Consider the following 17,797-nt stretch of genomic DNA (forward strand, 5'->3'; position numbering starts at 1 on the left):
AAATAATATGAAAAACAGTAAATAACATGGCAAAATCCAAACTTATTTGTTAAGTTACCTGTTCTTGCTTGAAAACAGAGAATTCAACTTATATTAAAAGACTGTTGCTTGACCAGCTGTTCTTTCTATAGTGGATTGCATGTGGAGAGCTTCTGAGTGTGGAAGTGGAGTAGTGGTTGTAATTGCTAAAAGCAAAAAAGAGGATGGAGGAATAATAAACATGGAGAAGAAAGAATAGACTGAAGTAAGAGATAATTTATAGCTAAGTACAAAATGTGATTTTTCAGAATGGCAACTCCTCTAATACTTGCAGACCTCAAAATTTTATTTCGAAAGCCTTCATAAAAACTAGAGGAGAGTAAGATTGAAAAAAAATAAATAAAAACACTACAATACAGCTCTTCACCTACAATTTCAAGTATTCCACTTGTCTGTTTTGTTTGCTGCCTTAAGAAATTAAAGCACAGAACTGTGATCAGGTAAAATTATGAGTACTGCAGTAAATGCTGTGACTGCCCTGCAAACAAAAGATAGCTTCAAACAGTCCAAGTGTATATCTATCCATTTTGAGCTGACCAAGAAGCTCATTCACCATTGCTGTGATTCACAGGGTTGCTGTGGCATGCAATACCTTGAGTTTGCAAGTTCAGTGCTAGCTTAGGCAGATCACTGGAGTGACTGCACTGCACCTGCTAACAGCAATAGTAGTGCTGCTACCACCCTCTGTTCTTGCATTTTCTTCAATGATGCAGCATTCATGAAAACGTTGTTCTTTGTGTGTGAATATACTGGCAGTAAGTATTAGTCTATCTAGGACATCTTGACTATTAATGTATCAGTTATGAGGAAAGGGCAAAATGTAATGAAGGCTATACTGCAAGAGAGTGGAGTGGAAGAATGGTAGAGTGGGAGACTGTAGAGACTGAAAAGAATTCAGGATTTGAGAAATTCAAAACCAGAACAGTGACTGAGAAGAGAAATCAGGGGTAATCATCAGTTTATAACATCACAAAATAGGAATGATGGAAAATAAATACAAAATAACCCAAAGGAGCATTTCAACTGACAGATGTCATCTGTTGTCATAAATAGCTACCAGATCCTGTGCATAATCAGTGAGGACTAGAAGGGTGAGTGAGAGACAACTATAGTAAGAATACCTCCAAATACCTAATCCAGAAAAAAAAAAAAGGTGTGACTATGGGCAAAGATGAGACAAGAAAGAGGAAATATATGAGATTTAAATATAAGGATCCAAGTTATCTTTGATATTAAATCATTTGAAGTCTGTGGAGTTATAATAAGTATGAATAGACATTGGAAGCTGTTGTATGTAGTTCTGTATTTTGACTGCTTCCCTTATTACACGTTTGATTTTTTTTCCTGCAGTCAGGTGTGTTGGTTTAATCCACATTATCATTTTTTGAAGCAAATTTATCTTCTAACCTTTTTATTTGGAGTTGTGAAAGTTTTGACAATTTCTGTGTGTTTCTCTGTACTTATGTAGTACTGCGATGATCTCAAGATAATGCATACAATATTTTTGCATAAACTAAATCCAAAGTAAGAGGTATTAAAATAACTCCTAAAATTAATTTCTAATATCTACCAAATATTTCCTCAAATTGTAACAATAAACCTACAAGATTTCAGTTTTATATTCCAAGGAAAATAAAAATGGTATTTCAAGATGACTAAGTATCATTATTTTCTATGAAGACACTTTCTGATGATAATCTTCCATTTTAATTTCAATAACAAGCCCTGACCTTGTGTAATTTAACTGATTTTATATCATCAGATGCTGAATGGAAAAAAAGATTAGGCTGTGTTTTAAAATCATCTCTTCTGATTGCCTGTTTAAAACAGTCAAGGTCTGAGCAAAAGACTTCAAAGAAGGTGTTGAAGAGTGAGTCTGAGCTGAGCCAAAAATCAACCCAGCAAGAAAGATGGAACCTTCACTGTGGGCCACACAAGCACTACTGTTATTGTAAGGATTGGACGAGTTAGTCGGCTGACATGGGAGACAAGCAAGTCTGACCCTTCCAGTGGCAGCACAGACTTAGTTTAGCTTAAACTGACTGTGCTCCTTGACTTTTTGTGATCTTTGAACAATAAGCTGCACAGGAAGCACTCTTAAAAGAGTTAAGTCCTGGCTTCACTGCAGTAAAATATGAGTTTGGCCGCTAATGCATATAAGGACAAGGTTTTGTGGTGAGGGAGTGTGATCCTGGGAAGAGATGTGGTGAGTCACCTTTGGAAGAATATCTAAAAATGGGGATGCAAATGGTTAGCTAAATATTGAGATATTTAGCAGCTGAAATGGAAATTTAAAAGGTTTTGTGTGAGCGTATGTATGTGATGTTAAATACCTAAAGTTTGTACATTCCTGGACTAAACAGTTGAGGTTACAATTTGCCTTTTTGACAGAAGGAGGAGTTTTGAACACAAAGGTTACATTTATTGGCTTACTTTTCTTCTGGGTAATAATGATGTAACCCAAATTTCTTCTCTGTAAAGAAATTATGTATCTTTGAAGTATCCAATAATGAAGGAATAAAATAGAAATCAAAAGAATTGCAGCCATTTCACTGTTTTTAATTCTCTCCAGAGAAAGTTTGCAGTCCTGGGAATAATTAAATATAAATAAATATGCAAATAATAGGATTTTTAAGTTTCGATTTTTAACCAGATTTAAAGAGAGACAAATCCAATTGTGTCTTCTAAAAGTTTTCTCTCTTTATTTTATTGAAACCAGAAGTTGTAAAAAGGTTGTTTTCTCTTCAATATGATGAGAATAAATACTTGAAAAGATGTTGTAAATGGAACTATAAGCATACAAACCTGTTCTTAATGGCATAGTTCGTAATAAAAAAAGTGATAGTCACATATTTGTCCTTTCCAACAAAGGTAAAGAGCATACTTTCTTTTTGTCCAAAACATTCCTACATTATTGCAGAATTTTTAAATGTTATTGACTTTAAAATTTTCCTATTTTTGAAACTTTAAATGATGACATTGAAGTCTGAAAGTAATGTTGCATATTATCCTTTTTAAGTCTTCCTTCAAGTTTCTGAAGTGTAATTTCAGCTTTAAGATTGTTCAGACAATTAAAGTACTGCCCAATAGGCTAGAAAAAGTAACATTTGTATTATATGAAATTTGCATTTATTGTTTCTAAATCATTGTTAAAATAATTTTTATGGTATATGTGAAATGCAAATGAAGGATAACTGATTTTGTTCTCGTATGTAATCTTTTGCCTAACTCAACTGAAAACATTAAGCTTTGAGGTAGAGAAGATAAGCCATATTTGCCATGTGGATGTTTTACAGGTTTTATGTAGAAACATTCCTCTTGTTGCAAGTAGGTTTCTGATCACCTGAAGGCAAATCAGCTGTTTTCATCCTCAAAACACAAAGGAGATGGGTGCGTGTTCTGCTTGTGCCTTACAGAGAACTTGCCATTCGCAGTGATAGTACAAAGAAGTAATTGAACATGTATTTCCTTCTTCAGACATTGAACAGTGGTCCAAAGTCCTCGTTTCTCTCCTACACATAGAGAATACAATCATTCCTAATTAATGCTTGCTTCAGTGGATTTGTTTCCTCTCACTCAGCTGCATCTTTCTCTAAAATATTACCCTGGCACATCAAAAGCAAATGCTTTTTCTTGACATATGGATTACTCTAATTTTTATTTAGGACACTCAGAAGCTGAGTGACTCATTGTCATTTATACATATACAAAGGAACTTTATGTACAATTTAATTTCTGTTTCTGACTCTCAGTTACTTAGCGTATATATGACTAAAGGCAAATATGAGTTAATATCTGTGGAGAGACAATTCCTTAGCATGTCTTAGATTTAATTATTCAATCACTATCATCTAACTGCAGAAGTACTCTAAGCAGTGTTTGGGACAGAGGAGACTTGGCAAGGTGTCTGACAGTAGTTTGCAGACCTGTTTCTCCATTTGGCTGTATGTAGAAATGTATCCATGCGGGGATTTTATTAAATGTTTTTCATGCTTACTTGGATGTCCTTAGAGGGAGAGAAAAATATTTTGACATATTTGAATATTTCTGAGAGGAACTAATTTCCTGATATTTTTCAGGAAATTAGTAGCAACTGGGTTATGATCAGTCACAAACCATTAGGCTGAATTTATCTTTGTGGGATTTTAATGAATATTCACACAATGATCTGATAAAAATAATCTTTTTTTTCGGTGAAATTTGTTCTAAATGTATGTCTAGTGACCAGAGGCAAAATATTGTTAAGATCTCACTGAGCAGTAATTATTTTTTCATCTTTGAATATTAATTTTCTATTTATGTATTTCAAAAACATTGGTGAAAACGCTTGACTGATACATTTGCTTAATGAATCTAAACTCCTCTGTTCAAACTTCCAAATTCTATAAATATTGTAATTACACCACTAGTGCCTTAGGAATTCACTTTCTGATGCCCTATTCTTTAGAATTTGTTTGGTTATATGGGTTTGGTTTCTTTATATTAGACATAATTTATAATTTGTAAATGAGAAATAGTTTGGCAATAATTCATGTTGTATTGAATCTTCACATAGAAAAAAGTTCCATAAGCAATAGAACATTAATTAGATGGGAGATTTTCACTGGTGTGTTGGGAAGTTATGTTAGCTGCTATGGGTGCTTAGTCTGGGTGCTTAGTGAAGTGGTTATGAGAGGGTCTACAAACTAAGCTGCTCAGGTGATAGGGAATAGTAAAAGTTTTTGACAGCTGGGAGAGCTTCTTGCTTTGGATTATTTTAAAGTGCTATCTGAAAAGGAATTTTGATTGTTCATAGATAATTGAAAATGTCATTTGGGAGCTGAAAAAAGTGTTTCTCTGGGTATGCTGAAGCATTATCAGATGTCACAAACTTTTGTGTGTTTTGGGACAACATAAGGGATGTTAAATTTGGAAGAATCAGTTTAATTGATATGACATAATTTTATGAATATTCAAATGTATGTCTACATCAGTTTCAGTTCATTTTACATTTGTTCAGTCTACATTCATGTACAAAAAGTCTTTATACAGTTGTATCAGAATATCAGAATTAACTTGATTCATGTATGTTGCCATATTTCAGGAATTATAAAACAGATGAGGAAAAGGTGATGAGAAAGTAAGACACTGTGTTGATAACAACATCTTAGCCTGCCTCTCATGTTCAAACTTATATATAAGTTCAGTTATATTAGATTTTATCAGCTTGGCATTGCTCAGTTAAATAAGAAAGAAACAAAGGCCGTGATTACTTGGCAAATGTAATACTACTAAAAAAAAATTGAAAATTCTATCTTTAATATAGTAACACATAGTATTAAAGATCATATTTTGGTCATGTATTAGGAATGCTTTTCTGAATGCATACTTGAATATTCTGATATAACCTCTATTTTGAAAAATTTTTGTTCTGTGTCTTTAGAGAAGCAAAATTACACTAAATTTCAAGGTCCTTAAAAGCAGCAATGGTGAGTTGCAGATGGGGTATCATTGCATTAATGTAAAATGATGTCTTGTTTACTTTTATTTCTAATACTTCAATTAGCATATTTTTTTTTTTTTTTTTTTATTTCTGGTGCTTTAGTTCCACAGAACATGTCCATGTATTACTTAAATATCTCATGCCTCTACCCCTTAGGGTATGGCTCTGGGAGAAGGGCTGAGCCTAAATAAATATGATAGCTTGCTTTTTTTAAAGAAGGTGGTCCTCCTTCCTACTCTGTTCCTTCACTGTATGCTGATGGTGTTTCCTTTATATGCTTGTATGATCCCTCAGTGTGGCAGTGCAGCTCACCAAGCCACATGCAGAATAAATAAAATATGCAGCAATAATAAAATATTTTTCATATGCGCTTATACCAAAGTCAGATAAGAATCAAGCACTGGTATCACTGGGAATGGCAGGAAGGGGTAGGAGCGCACAAATAAGTGGGACTTTATCGGGAACAAGCTGCATCCTTGTGGGATTTCAGAGCTGCATCCTTAGTGACTACTGGTTAGCACCTTGGAGTTTGACCTCATTCATCCACCATTTGAACTCATGGTGTTTCAGGGCCAGTGAGCTTTGCTAGTGTGCCTGAAGACTGAAAACCATGAATTACTTGGCCTTTTTGTGTTGACCTAGCTGTCTTCTTCGAGCAATGCTACCTGTTTTCTTTTTGCTTGAAATAGATTTTCTCTGCTATGTATTATTGAAGATAGTTTCAATTTAAGTTGGGTTTTTTTTGTTTTCATTTTCTCTGTTCTTCCTGTTGATATGGTTTGTACTATCACTTTGTCCTTATTTCATTTTTAGGTTTTTTATCAGTCGAACTGCCTGCAATCTAAGAAATTAGTACAGATGGTTCTTTTTGAGAAGGAAAATATACTGAATTAGTAATTTATCTTCTGTGATACCATATAGTCTTTTCTGCTGACTCCATCCAGCGTATGATGATTGTGCTTCCTAATGTTTTGTATTTCCTTCACCCTTGTTTTTTTCAAAGTCTTTGGGGAACATTTGCTATCTGATGTTGAATTGACTTTCCATTCTAGGATCTCTGCCTCCCTCTTGGTGGATTGAACTGCTTTGAATGGTTAGCCTGCAGTTTTTATACTTTGCAAAGGATGGAATGCAGTGACTGCTAGGGATATGGTTCACATTCTGTTCCACTGCTGTAGACTCCAAAGTTAAACATGTCTCATGATCTGTCTGAGTTTCACAGCTCTCATATTAGGGAGCTAAAACCCAAAAGAGAGAAATTTACAATACTTTAGATAAATTTTCAGTCTGTGGAACCATGGAAAATTGCGCTTGAATTCAGTGGAGTCATGATTAACCTTACTATGTCTTAAAAAGCAGAATTTTTGGGTAACATTCTCTGATTTATTTACAAAATGGTTTTATACTTCTGAAATCATGTCTTCCAGAGAAACGTGTGGTTCATATCCAGAAGATAAAGTACTGCTGGCTAAAAGTAAATGTATCTCTATGATGTTTAAGATAGTAGGTGTGCGCTAACATTACATGAGGTAATGTGCTGTAATCTCTGATTTATTATTTAGGCAATAATCTTGTCCTGCAATATTCAGTGGAAGTGTAGCAACCAAATGTATTATATGTACTGGATTATTTTCCATTTCAGCCAGCTCTCTGTCTTGCATTGCAGCAAACCCAAAAACCTAATTTTCTCTTGTTCAAACCAAAAGCATGAGCAAACGTAACTCAATAGTACACTGAACTCACAAGTTATACAAAACAATCTAACAGAATAAACAGCACCTATATATCCCCAACTGCTAATGTTTTCCAGTAATCTAAACTTCTCTTTAGTAAAAAAAAAAAATAATGGAAAACTGTGTGGTATATTTGAAACTTTATTACTTGACTAATCTATTGGATGTGGGGAATGGTTTTGACATACCATGGCTAGATTATCTGCTTAAACCAACTAGAGAGATAGAATTATATTTAAAAATTTTGTTCTGCCCTCTTTGAAAAGATGTCAGTGGTATGAATTTAATCAATGAGTGAGGAAGAGCATGTACTGTCAGCTGTGATGCCATTGGTATGCTGATGGTATCCAGCTCAGTGTCTGCTTCTCGGAGTGCAGACAGTGCAGTCTTCCAGATGTCCCAGTGTCTGGCCAAAATAGGGATAGTGATACAAAACAGATGGTCTTGTCTCAGGGCAAAGCAGAGTTGATGCAAGCTGATAGAGGGATGGAACTGGAAGAAGTGGCAGAGCTTCAATTGTTGGATGCCGTGTTGTACTCATCCTTGATACACAGTTAGAGGTAGCAAGGAGGGCAGTTGTCCCTTTGCAAGTAGGTAGAAGTTTGAAGAGCAATAGCAAAGATCTACAGTACGATTCTTCTAGCTTTTTGTCTAAGAGTTTTGGTGATTATCGTAGAATTATTAATGTGTTACTATCTCAGTCAGGACTTTAATGCACCTAGAGCTCAGTACGGACTTTCACATACAACATATGAAGTATGTGTTGCTAAACGTTCCTGTGCACACAGAGAGCTTAGAGATTTTTTGCTTTCTCCCTGCTTGCCCAAATTGTCCAGTCTGAAATCACTCATATATGAGTCCCTAAATTAACTGGAACTTTTCTAGCACAACTTTTTGGTCTGTAGCCAGGTGTATTTGGGTAGAGTGCTTGACTGAAAAGCAGTTTTTAAAATGGGAGATATTCTAGTTTATCAGTAGAAAATTGAAGCTGTTTAAGCGTCTTGCTTCTTACTTAGTGTGTTTCTCTCTTCATGAAGAAAATTCTCTGAAGGACAAGTAAAGTGTTTGACTATATTTGGAATTCGATCTTTTTAATTAAAAGAAAAAAGAAGTTGGGTATAGAGATATTTGCACTGTAGGAATTCTTGATGTGATATGTATTTTTAAAAGTAAACTGTTGGATGTTTCAGTGTTACTGGAAGTGTTTGGCATAAAATTATTTGTAATTTTTATGCTTTACCTCAACTTTCATTTTAGTATGAGGCGTATGAATTTCCGCTGGCCTCTTGACAAGCTAGCTAGGGTTAATCCAGCCAAGGGCTAGTAGAGTAAATTGAGTGAATGCAAAGAAATAGGGATGTGCCTGTCAGTGCAAAAATTGTTTAATATCCTCTCTAACTGGCTGAAAGTGCACTGTAGTTGCTCTGTGTTTAGTGAAGTATACTGAATTAATGAATTATTATTCATCTTAGATAATTTTTGTAAAACTTCATATGAACAGAATGCAAATTATTGGTTTGATTAAAAATATATATAAATAAGAAAAATGTAAGCAATAATGTAATGTGAAATTCAATATTTAAGATATATATTGTAAGGAACATCTGTACTATGTTAACCAAATACACTTGAAAAATATTACGCTATCTCCTCTTTGTTAAAAAAGAAAAAACCCACCAAACTGAAGCCTTTTAAATACACATTCTTTTTGAATGCTTTGATATTTTTACTATGATTGAAAAAAAGACTTACTGATTTAAATTCTATTGTTATGACAAAGCTTTTTTGGTGGTTTTCTTTAAGAATGCAGAATTGGACTGTGGTTTGAATTGCACATTCAAATAAATGTAGCGGTTGCATGAATGAATGACATTGGAATTGGAGCTGATTAGAAATACTTATCAAAATTTGCTTTTAATTCTAAAAGATGTTTTACTTAAAGCTAAAGTAAAAAAAAAAAAAAAGCTTGCTGAGGAAAAACATTAAAAGACATTCCTTTAGATGCCTTCTGAAGTCCAGATTTTGAGGTGATTTTGTGTATTTTCTCATGATCACCTTTTTGAGGTTCTGTATTATTACAATGAAAGTACTGTTGTACAATTATGGCAGTTGCAGTAATGCATTATAGAATGTGATGTAACAAGTGAAATATTCTAAATTTCATTTTATTGGAAATGTAGAAGTAATTAATGTGCTCCAATCAATACTAGATTTCTATTATTGTAAAAATAAAATTTATGAATGAGTTCTTTAACACTGAGTGAAACCACCTAGTTAATATCTTAGATTGGTGAGTTTGAAACCGCTACTGATATGAAGCAACAATACTTATATAGTCAGTTACTGTTGCTGAACTAGTCGATGAGCAGTAGTTATTTGGTGGTTTTAGATCATTTGTCCTACGATTACCAGTAGGGAATGATAAGAGGACATGATGCCTGTTCTTTCCAACTGTGGTTGTGAGCTTTCTCATTTAAATAAAATGAGACTGTAATGTTGCATTCAGTCAGTGGTTTGTCTGATTTGGAGCAAAGCTCCGAAGCCCCTGCACTGCATCTTAGAGATGCTCTCATCCCCTAAGTCAGTGTTTCATCAGTCTTACTTGCTAGTTATTTGTTTTCAGTCATAAACAATTATCACACCTAGTGGGAAAAGGGAGAATAAGCAGGAGCGCTGTGGGCTTAGTGTACTTTTCTAAGATACTGAAGTGTGCTCTAGTGAAACTAGAACATCTTCATCAGAAAAGACCTCCTATGTTAATTCCAGTCCCAGCTTAAAAGAGGAAGAAGGAGAAACTGAAGAAAGATTCCTCTGACTCTTATTCCTCTCATGCTGATTAAGAGTGAGAACTCTAATCAGGGATTCATGTTTCAGGGTCTGCAAACAGTGATGCTTTCCCTACTCCTATGTTGGTTTTGTGGGTTTTAGACTGTAGAGTGGTATTATCCTCTGACAAATGATACAGGTAAAGGTGCACATGCAAACTCAGGTACTTAGTGGCATCATATTTCAATTGATTTTGCGTGACTCCATCAGTGAAAGCACATTTAGGGAATTTATTGTCAACTTGAGATGCTTCTCAAGTTAAATGGCTTCCAAACATTGTGTTCAGAAATCTAAAATACCTCTAAGGAGTGAAAGTCTCCGAATTTACTTAGAGTGATATTTGTATCAAAAATCTATGGCATAGGTCTAAACTGGTCCAAAGTCTGGTATTTGAAGATGTTAATAGGAAGACATATTAGAACATGTACCAGAACACGTAGCTTCCTGCAGAAGCTAGCTCCAGTTTTGCATCTGTTGAAGCAAATATTTAAAGTATCCTTTTCAGGAATGGAGCATCAGGTGTTCTAGGCTAATGGTTCTTCCTTGTCTGGAAGCCTAATTCCTGCTTGTCTCAACATTTCTTTTGTAATTAATGTGGTTTTTTTATTAGACTCTCTTGATATTGGCAATATAATTTATCTAAACCAGAAAGGATTGGTTAATATGTTAAGATGTATAAAAGTATGACATATAAAGCAGCTGAGATTCCTGGAACACAAGCAGAACTGCTATGAGCAGTAGGGTTTGATGACTTGATTTTTTGGGGTTGAATCTATGTTTGTTTGGTTTGTAATTGGTTGGTTGGTTGGTGGTTTTTTTGTTTGGTTTTGGTTTGTGGTTTTTTTCTTTTTAATGAGAGTAGTAGAACATATTAAGAGTCTGTGTGTCAGTCAACAGGCCTTTACAAATCAATGCTATGTACACGGAGTATGGCAATGTCTACCATGATGTAAGAACACTACCTCGAGAAATTCATTGCTTCAAAGGAGGAGGCATTATTTTCCTGATGCATCAGAATTGCCTGGTGGCCTGCAAGAACACAAGTCATAATTCATTATCTGAATTTTTGTTCTTACATGAAAACATCTAGTGCTTTTCTTAGTGTTAGACAGAGCAGACAAACTGAGTTGTCATAGACTTTTCCAGCTTTGCACCTTATGCATCTTGAAGTACTCCTGGGAAATTACTACGTTTTATAAAGGAGGAAGGAGACAAAAGTGACTGGATCATAGAAGAAAATGTAACACATGACCTAATTATGTGAGCCTTCTATACAACTAAACTTTCATTGTATTTTATAGGAGTTTTGCATAAGAAAAGCTGTATCCTTAAAGTGAATGGTTTGTGAGTCTTGTAAATGTTTGTAAGATGTTTCCACAGCCTGTCATCCCAAGACATTAAGCAATCTTACATTGTTTCTAGAATACTTGGTGCTAGTGCCCCTTTCCCTCCCCCTCTCCCTTCCTTCCGGGATAGAAAGGAAGTAAATAATTGTGAACAACATTCTATTTTAAAAACATTACCTTGTTACTGAGCTATATTCTTGTTTAGTTGAAATAAAATTTTTAATGACACTTGTCTATAAAAAAATCACAAAGAATTCAGCTTAGTGCAGTGTTATTATTGATATAGAAAACATCTGTTTCTGTGCTATGCTATATTATACTTGTGATCTTTATCTCACTTTAAAGTATTTTTGTCTATTGTTGTTATGGCAATGCATGAAGATTGCAGCTGTGTGAATTTATTTTGGAGAATTGCTGATTTGAGAAAAATGTAAGTTTTTTTCATTTGGTTTGTAGGTAGGGTCTTTTTAACCATAGAAACTGCTATAGGACCAAAGCTGAGTCTTCACATTCCCTATTCATTTAGAGAATAGCAGAGAATAAACATTAAATCAAAGAAATACAGTGCACAGTCATGCATTAAAATAACAAACTTTTATTAGCACAAGTGAGGTTGTTTCATTTATGTGAACTTCCAGCCTATTTGTGTATGAAGATAGGTAATAATTTTCTAAGGATTTGAGAAGTTTCACAGTATTCTTGTCTTTCATGACATAAGCAGTCATCAGCTTGGCTTTTCTTTCTCTCTTTTCTCAGTGAATTACCTCATTGCTGCTCAATAAAATCACTGAACCACTCAGCTGTATCCTCAATAGTTGGTCTAGCAGAGAATACAAAGAAAGAGAAAGGATTCAGTGTCCAGAACCTGTAACTGAATTGACTTTTCAAAGAAACCCTTTTTTTTGCTAAGACTGGTTCTTTTCGATGTTACATGGAAACATCTGAACCTTTGGAAACCTTTTTTTTTTAATTCTTAGAATGCATTATTGTACTCGTTGCTTGTATTTATTTTAATAACATTCTTATTTATGTTCAAATATTGTTCTACAAAGCGCACATGAACTATTGAACAACACATACACACAGAGTTTAGTACTAAAGTTACTGTATGGTTTATTGTTTTTTTGTTATTAATTTTTGGGTTTGTTTTGTTTTTTTTTTTTAATTAAGGGCCATTTAATTAATGTGGTCAATCAGGAAGATTGCCAGATGGCATATAAACTTGCTTACCATTCAAAAATCCCCATCCAGATTTGTGGGTATTGCAAACCAGGCAGCTTCTCAAAGCCCAGTCTCTTTAGTGAGAAGAAATTTGCACTCTACATTTGAGGCATTGAGAAGAAACTGAAATCATTCAATACTGATGTGGAGGTGCAGTAATCCAGGTTAAATCAAATGCTGCAGTTATTTGGATTTGGTAGATGAGGTTATACCTCTCTGTCTAGTTGTAATACTAGCAGCTTTTTGCCAATTTGACAAATTCCATCCAATGCTGAATTAGATCAATGAAAATTCCTTGAGAAAAATTATCAATTGTATATGATGTACCTTTTTGATATTTTAAATCTGCATTTTTGTATGCAAATACTGCTATTTGTCTAACAGCATGTGACAATAAATCAATACTGTGTACTATTCTGCCTATTTGCCTGTTAGCTACAACTATAGGCAACTCTTGAATCCACATTTCTTGCACAAAGTTTCTTGACAGAAAAATGCTGGTAGTTGACTAAAAATGAAAAAAAGTATGGTTCTGATATACAAATTCAAATGTAAAAGGACTGATGGAGGGCAGCCTATATCCTTGCTCTGTTGAAACAGTCGTCAGAAAGCCAAAAGTTAATCAAGCAGAGAACAGTTGAAAACCTCATTTACAGAAATCACATCTGTTTAGGGGGAGAAAAACCTGAGGCATATGCTTCAGTTTCTTTTAAACTGTAATCCATACAGTGGTTTACATCTGTTAAGAAATATGGAACTTTTCGCACCTTTTTAAAGCACAATTAAACTGTATTTATTTTAATACATAATGTGTTCCAAATATGTAATACCTTTTCTGAAATGACTCATAGATGATTGATTTCATAACTCTTTATTATATAACCTTCCAGGTCCTTTGAATTAGTTTGTGTATTAACCATATATGAAATTTAAAGGAAAAGCTGTTGAAACAGTGCAAAATGATGCCAGGAACTTCATTGCAGTGGTCAATTTATATCAAGGCAACAAATTACCTAGAGGAGGGAGAGGGGAGTGGAAAGACAGTTTTCTTAAGCAGTAAAATAAAACATTACAGAGAAGAAAATGTAGTTCAAGGACTTTAGTCACAAAACTTTCATTTACGTTTAGCCTAGCTGTTATTGAATGTTGCTTATTAAAATAGATGTCTCCCTAGAGTGTCGTTTAACATGGCAGAGTCCCAACAATCTGACCATACTGTCCTGAGTTCAAAGCACAGTGATAAGAGTAGCTTTAGGAGCTACATAGGACAACCAAAAATATTTCAGGTAAAGATTTGGGGGGTTGTATCTCATTCTTTTGTGTATGAAAAGGAGCTTGGTACTCCACTGTGTGTCTATAGTGATTACTTGTATATTTTAAATTCTAATTGAATGGTGCCTCTTCTGATTTTAAATTCTCTGTGACTTTTACGTATCTGATGTTGTATTTAAAATCTGCCTTTTTGTATTTTCTGCTTCACTCAGATCCATTAACATCAGGTTTCTTTTGTGAAATGAAATATATGAAAATACACGTGTATGCATACATTATCTGAAAGACATTTTAATTAGATGATCACATACTGTATACCATAAGCCACATGCATCAGTCAGTACGTGGTCATTTAATAGCAGCTAATCAGTGTTTTGCTTGATTACCCTTCAGCTAGACCCTAATCAAGTTATAAACAACTGAAAATTGGGCTTTATGAATACATTAGAAATAGAGAACTTGCCTATTTTGTGTTAGCAAAAGAGATACAGATTATCATTTACAGTCTAACTGACCTACACTCTTCTGGTGTCATCTTGGGAAAAAATTCTCTGTCAGCCTCAGCTCTCTTCCTGCAAAATGGGAATGATTTTACAGTAGTAGAAAATCCAGTTATTATTATGAGTTGCCAATATTACAGCGATATGGAGGATTTAAGTATGCACATTTTGGTCTCTTTCAATGTGTGTCCATTTCACATTTTCTGGGTCTAGCAGAACACTTTTATTTTAAGAATGTTTTTTCATTGCTAAGTGAATAGTTGATGAAAAAACAACAGAGGAGGAGCACACACTCAAAAAAATATTTTTGTCTTCAATATGTCCTTTGTCAAATGGAGCTATTTGACAGCATCTCTTCCTGACAGATTTTTTAGAAATTAATCAGACAAATAAAGATTGAAAAAAATATGCAGCACTGTTTGAAGTGAAAATAATATTGAATATTTTTCAGGAAACTCCTTGTAACAGGGTGATAATATAAAAAATACTCTCAAATGTCATTTCCTATTAATATGCAAGTAACTGTGTCTATTTTCTTCCTGACTTTTTAGCAGTTCCATTTTTCAGTGCTTCTACCGGTGAAGCTCCTTTATTTAAGCTACAACATTTAATCATGTGTTCATTCCATTGTTCTGTCTTGTTGCAGAGGATCTTGATGATCTCAGAATGGAAGGAGTAACAAGTGTGATGTCTTCTGGGAACAAATTCAATCAGACTCGAAGTGCTCATACGGCTGAGCCTCAAGCAAAGGTCACATTGAATATCTGTGCAAGATGTGCCAGGTAAAAAGCAAAAAAAAACCCCAGATCATACTAGCCAATACCTTCTTTTCCCCAGATTTTTGGGTATGTGTTGTGCTTATGGGCCAGGTGATGACCTCTCCTGTGCTAAAGAAAAAATAATTGCTTAGCTACTGGCTACACTATGACCTCTGGCATTTGAATTGTGCAACTTATGTTTATGCTTGATATGTCACATCAACAATGAATCAAAGAACATAGTTAGTCTTAGGCCTTACTTCACAGCTTGAAACCATTTTAAGCCTTTCTGTCTCTGAATTTCATTAGTTATTTGAGCTTCTTTGGTTTTTCAGTGGATGAATCAGGGAATTTAAAGGTTCAAATCCAATTTGAAAAGCACCTGTATAAATGGAGATTTAGTTGCACAGGTGCAGTCCAGGATTTCAAATAGTTGCTTCTTAGCACTTTATAATCTCATCCTGTTTCACCTCTGAGAAATAATTTAATCAAGTAGAACCCCTTTTGGTTTTGACAGCTGGAAATAATTCTTGCATTTACAGTATGAAGGCCAAATAAACAGGTTGGTATTCCTGTAGACTAGTCAACTTGAGAATGCAACACTTACAGAAACCCCTTAAATTTCCTGGATGAATTCTTCTATGTAGACAAAAGCTCATTTGGAGAAAGGATTTAAGCCTGTTTAAATGACAAAACTAGCCTTCTCACCCTTCTGTTAATGGTTCAGATTAGCAAGAACAATACAGAGGCATGCCAATTTTATCTGCCAGCCTTTGCCAATGGCTGCTCTATTGTGTAGTTTGAGAGGGGATTAGCTGCTTGTAAATAAAAAGCAACCTGTGGTGAAATTAAGTCAAAAGTTTGGCCATATGCCACCCTACGTTTCTACTTTTTTCCCCATTTTGCTCGTAAATTACTAGTTTTATAAAGCACTTATGCAGGCAGAGGAGCTTCAAAACATTTTCTGAGGCTCTGGAAGCGTTAACTACAGGCATATTGAATCACCCATGAAATAGCATCTCTTTAGCAGGTTTGTGGAGCCTCAGGGAACTTCAGCTCACAGTACTGTCAGAGTACTGGATGGCCTTGCAATTCTAGAGAGTTTTTGCTGTCAGCAGCAGCGTGGCCTTATGCTTTAAGGAAAGAGTGAATGTGCTAGTCATGGGATTCTTCCCAATTCACCACAAACAAATTACTTATGTTGTAAAACGTCTTCAAACAACTAACTACATGAAAGTGTGGCACTTGTTTTTTTTACCTGGCATCCGTTGTCCAGGTATTAACAAGTAGAAAGGTAAGGAATATAGAAATTTTAAGTTTTCTACATGGTCTTTCTGAACTTACAATAACATATGGATTACTATGAAGGTTAATTAAATTTTGAATTCCCTAAAGTAGCCGCTAACAGCAGGTGCCAAGATTCTATATGTTCTCTCAATCCTGCACATCAGGGAGCAAACGGCTCAGATCTTGAGCCAAACCTAGCAACCTTGGCTATTGCTATTGTCCTTTAAATGCCTGTACTGTATGACTGCCATCTAAAATATGAGCTGTGAGAGAATGATCTCATAAAATCCCTTTTGCCACTTCGCTTATATGAGAGAATGCAAAACAGTGCTTTATTTTGCCTATACACCTTCATTTTATTCCCTTCTATACCGTCTCATCAGGAGCAAGGGAAGTCAAAAGAGACAAATGGGTGTTGCTGTTGTATTCACTGATGAGGAAAGTAGCATTAATTCTTCAGGGTGGTAATGTTAGTCTATCTATTCTTTTGGAGCATTCCTTCCTTCTTTCTGAGTCTTAAGACACCTTTCCTCTCTTCAAGACAGTTAGCTCTCTCTCTGGTACCTTCAAAGGGGTTTTGTCCAGAGCCTTCTTGCAGCTGAAGTAGTGAGTACAGAGAGTTGCATGAAGCAAATGGTTTCAAGGACATGAAGACAGAGATTTTTTCCTATTTGGTTTCAAGAGCAATTAGATTTGGTTTTGAGAACAATTAGATTTTCTGTTACTCAGTGATATAGCCATTCAAAATACTGTGCTATAAAATTACAATCTAAGTATTTTAGTCATCTCTCTGGAATTTTCTCAGTGTTGGCATTTATTTCCATTGTAGTGACAAAGCCTAGTATTTAATGAAAGGTCAAAATATTAAAGTTATTAGTGTATTTATTTGTTTTAGAAATTATATTTTTATACTTTCATATTCTGTTTTATAAACAGTCTTGTGTGCTGTACAGTGTGTATATTAGTACTGTGAGATTTAATTGTAGGCCTGTTTGAATATAATTGAAAATTAAGTCAATATAGGTTGTTATGCATATTTTTTGTTACAATTAAACAGGTGTCTTTCTTAATTTTACACATTTCTCAGTTATACAAAGTGATTTCAAATGAATGGAGCTGTTAATGGCAGTGGGTGTTCTGTAGATAATAGGGTTTGTCAAATCAGATTACCAGCTTAGATTTGCTGAAGGTATTTTAGCTGTCTTTGGGAGAAATATGACTTTTTACCTGAAATCTAATTGGCAAAGTTCCAAATGTTGGAATATGTGCTTCTTGGCTCAGACAAAAAGTTTAATTTTACACTTGCATTTGCATAATCTGTTTCTTTCACCTT

At 34.6% G+C, this 17,797-nt stretch overlaps 1 protein-coding gene across 1 annotated transcript in view; it reads left to right on the forward strand.

Moving 5' to 3' along the window:
* LOC108496037 (uncharacterized protein C8orf34 homolog) overlaps positions 1-17,797 on the forward strand; it is a 93,980-nt gene that overhangs the window by 25,679 nt on the left and 50,504 nt on the right. Inside the window, exon 2 of the mRNA XM_017812390.1 lies at positions 15,066-15,201. Coding sequence (XP_017667879.1) covers positions 15,066-15,201 — 136 coding nt within the window. The remainder of the gene's footprint in view (positions 1-15,065; positions 15,202-17,797) is intronic.

This window comes from Lepidothrix coronata, unplaced genomic scaffold (assembly GCF_001604755.1).
Source record: "Lepidothrix coronata isolate B3197 unplaced genomic scaffold, Lepidothrix_coronata-1.0 Scaffold36, whole genome shotgun sequence".
NCBI classification, from domain to species: domain Eukaryota; kingdom Metazoa; phylum Chordata; class Aves; order Passeriformes; family Pipridae; genus Lepidothrix; species Lepidothrix coronata.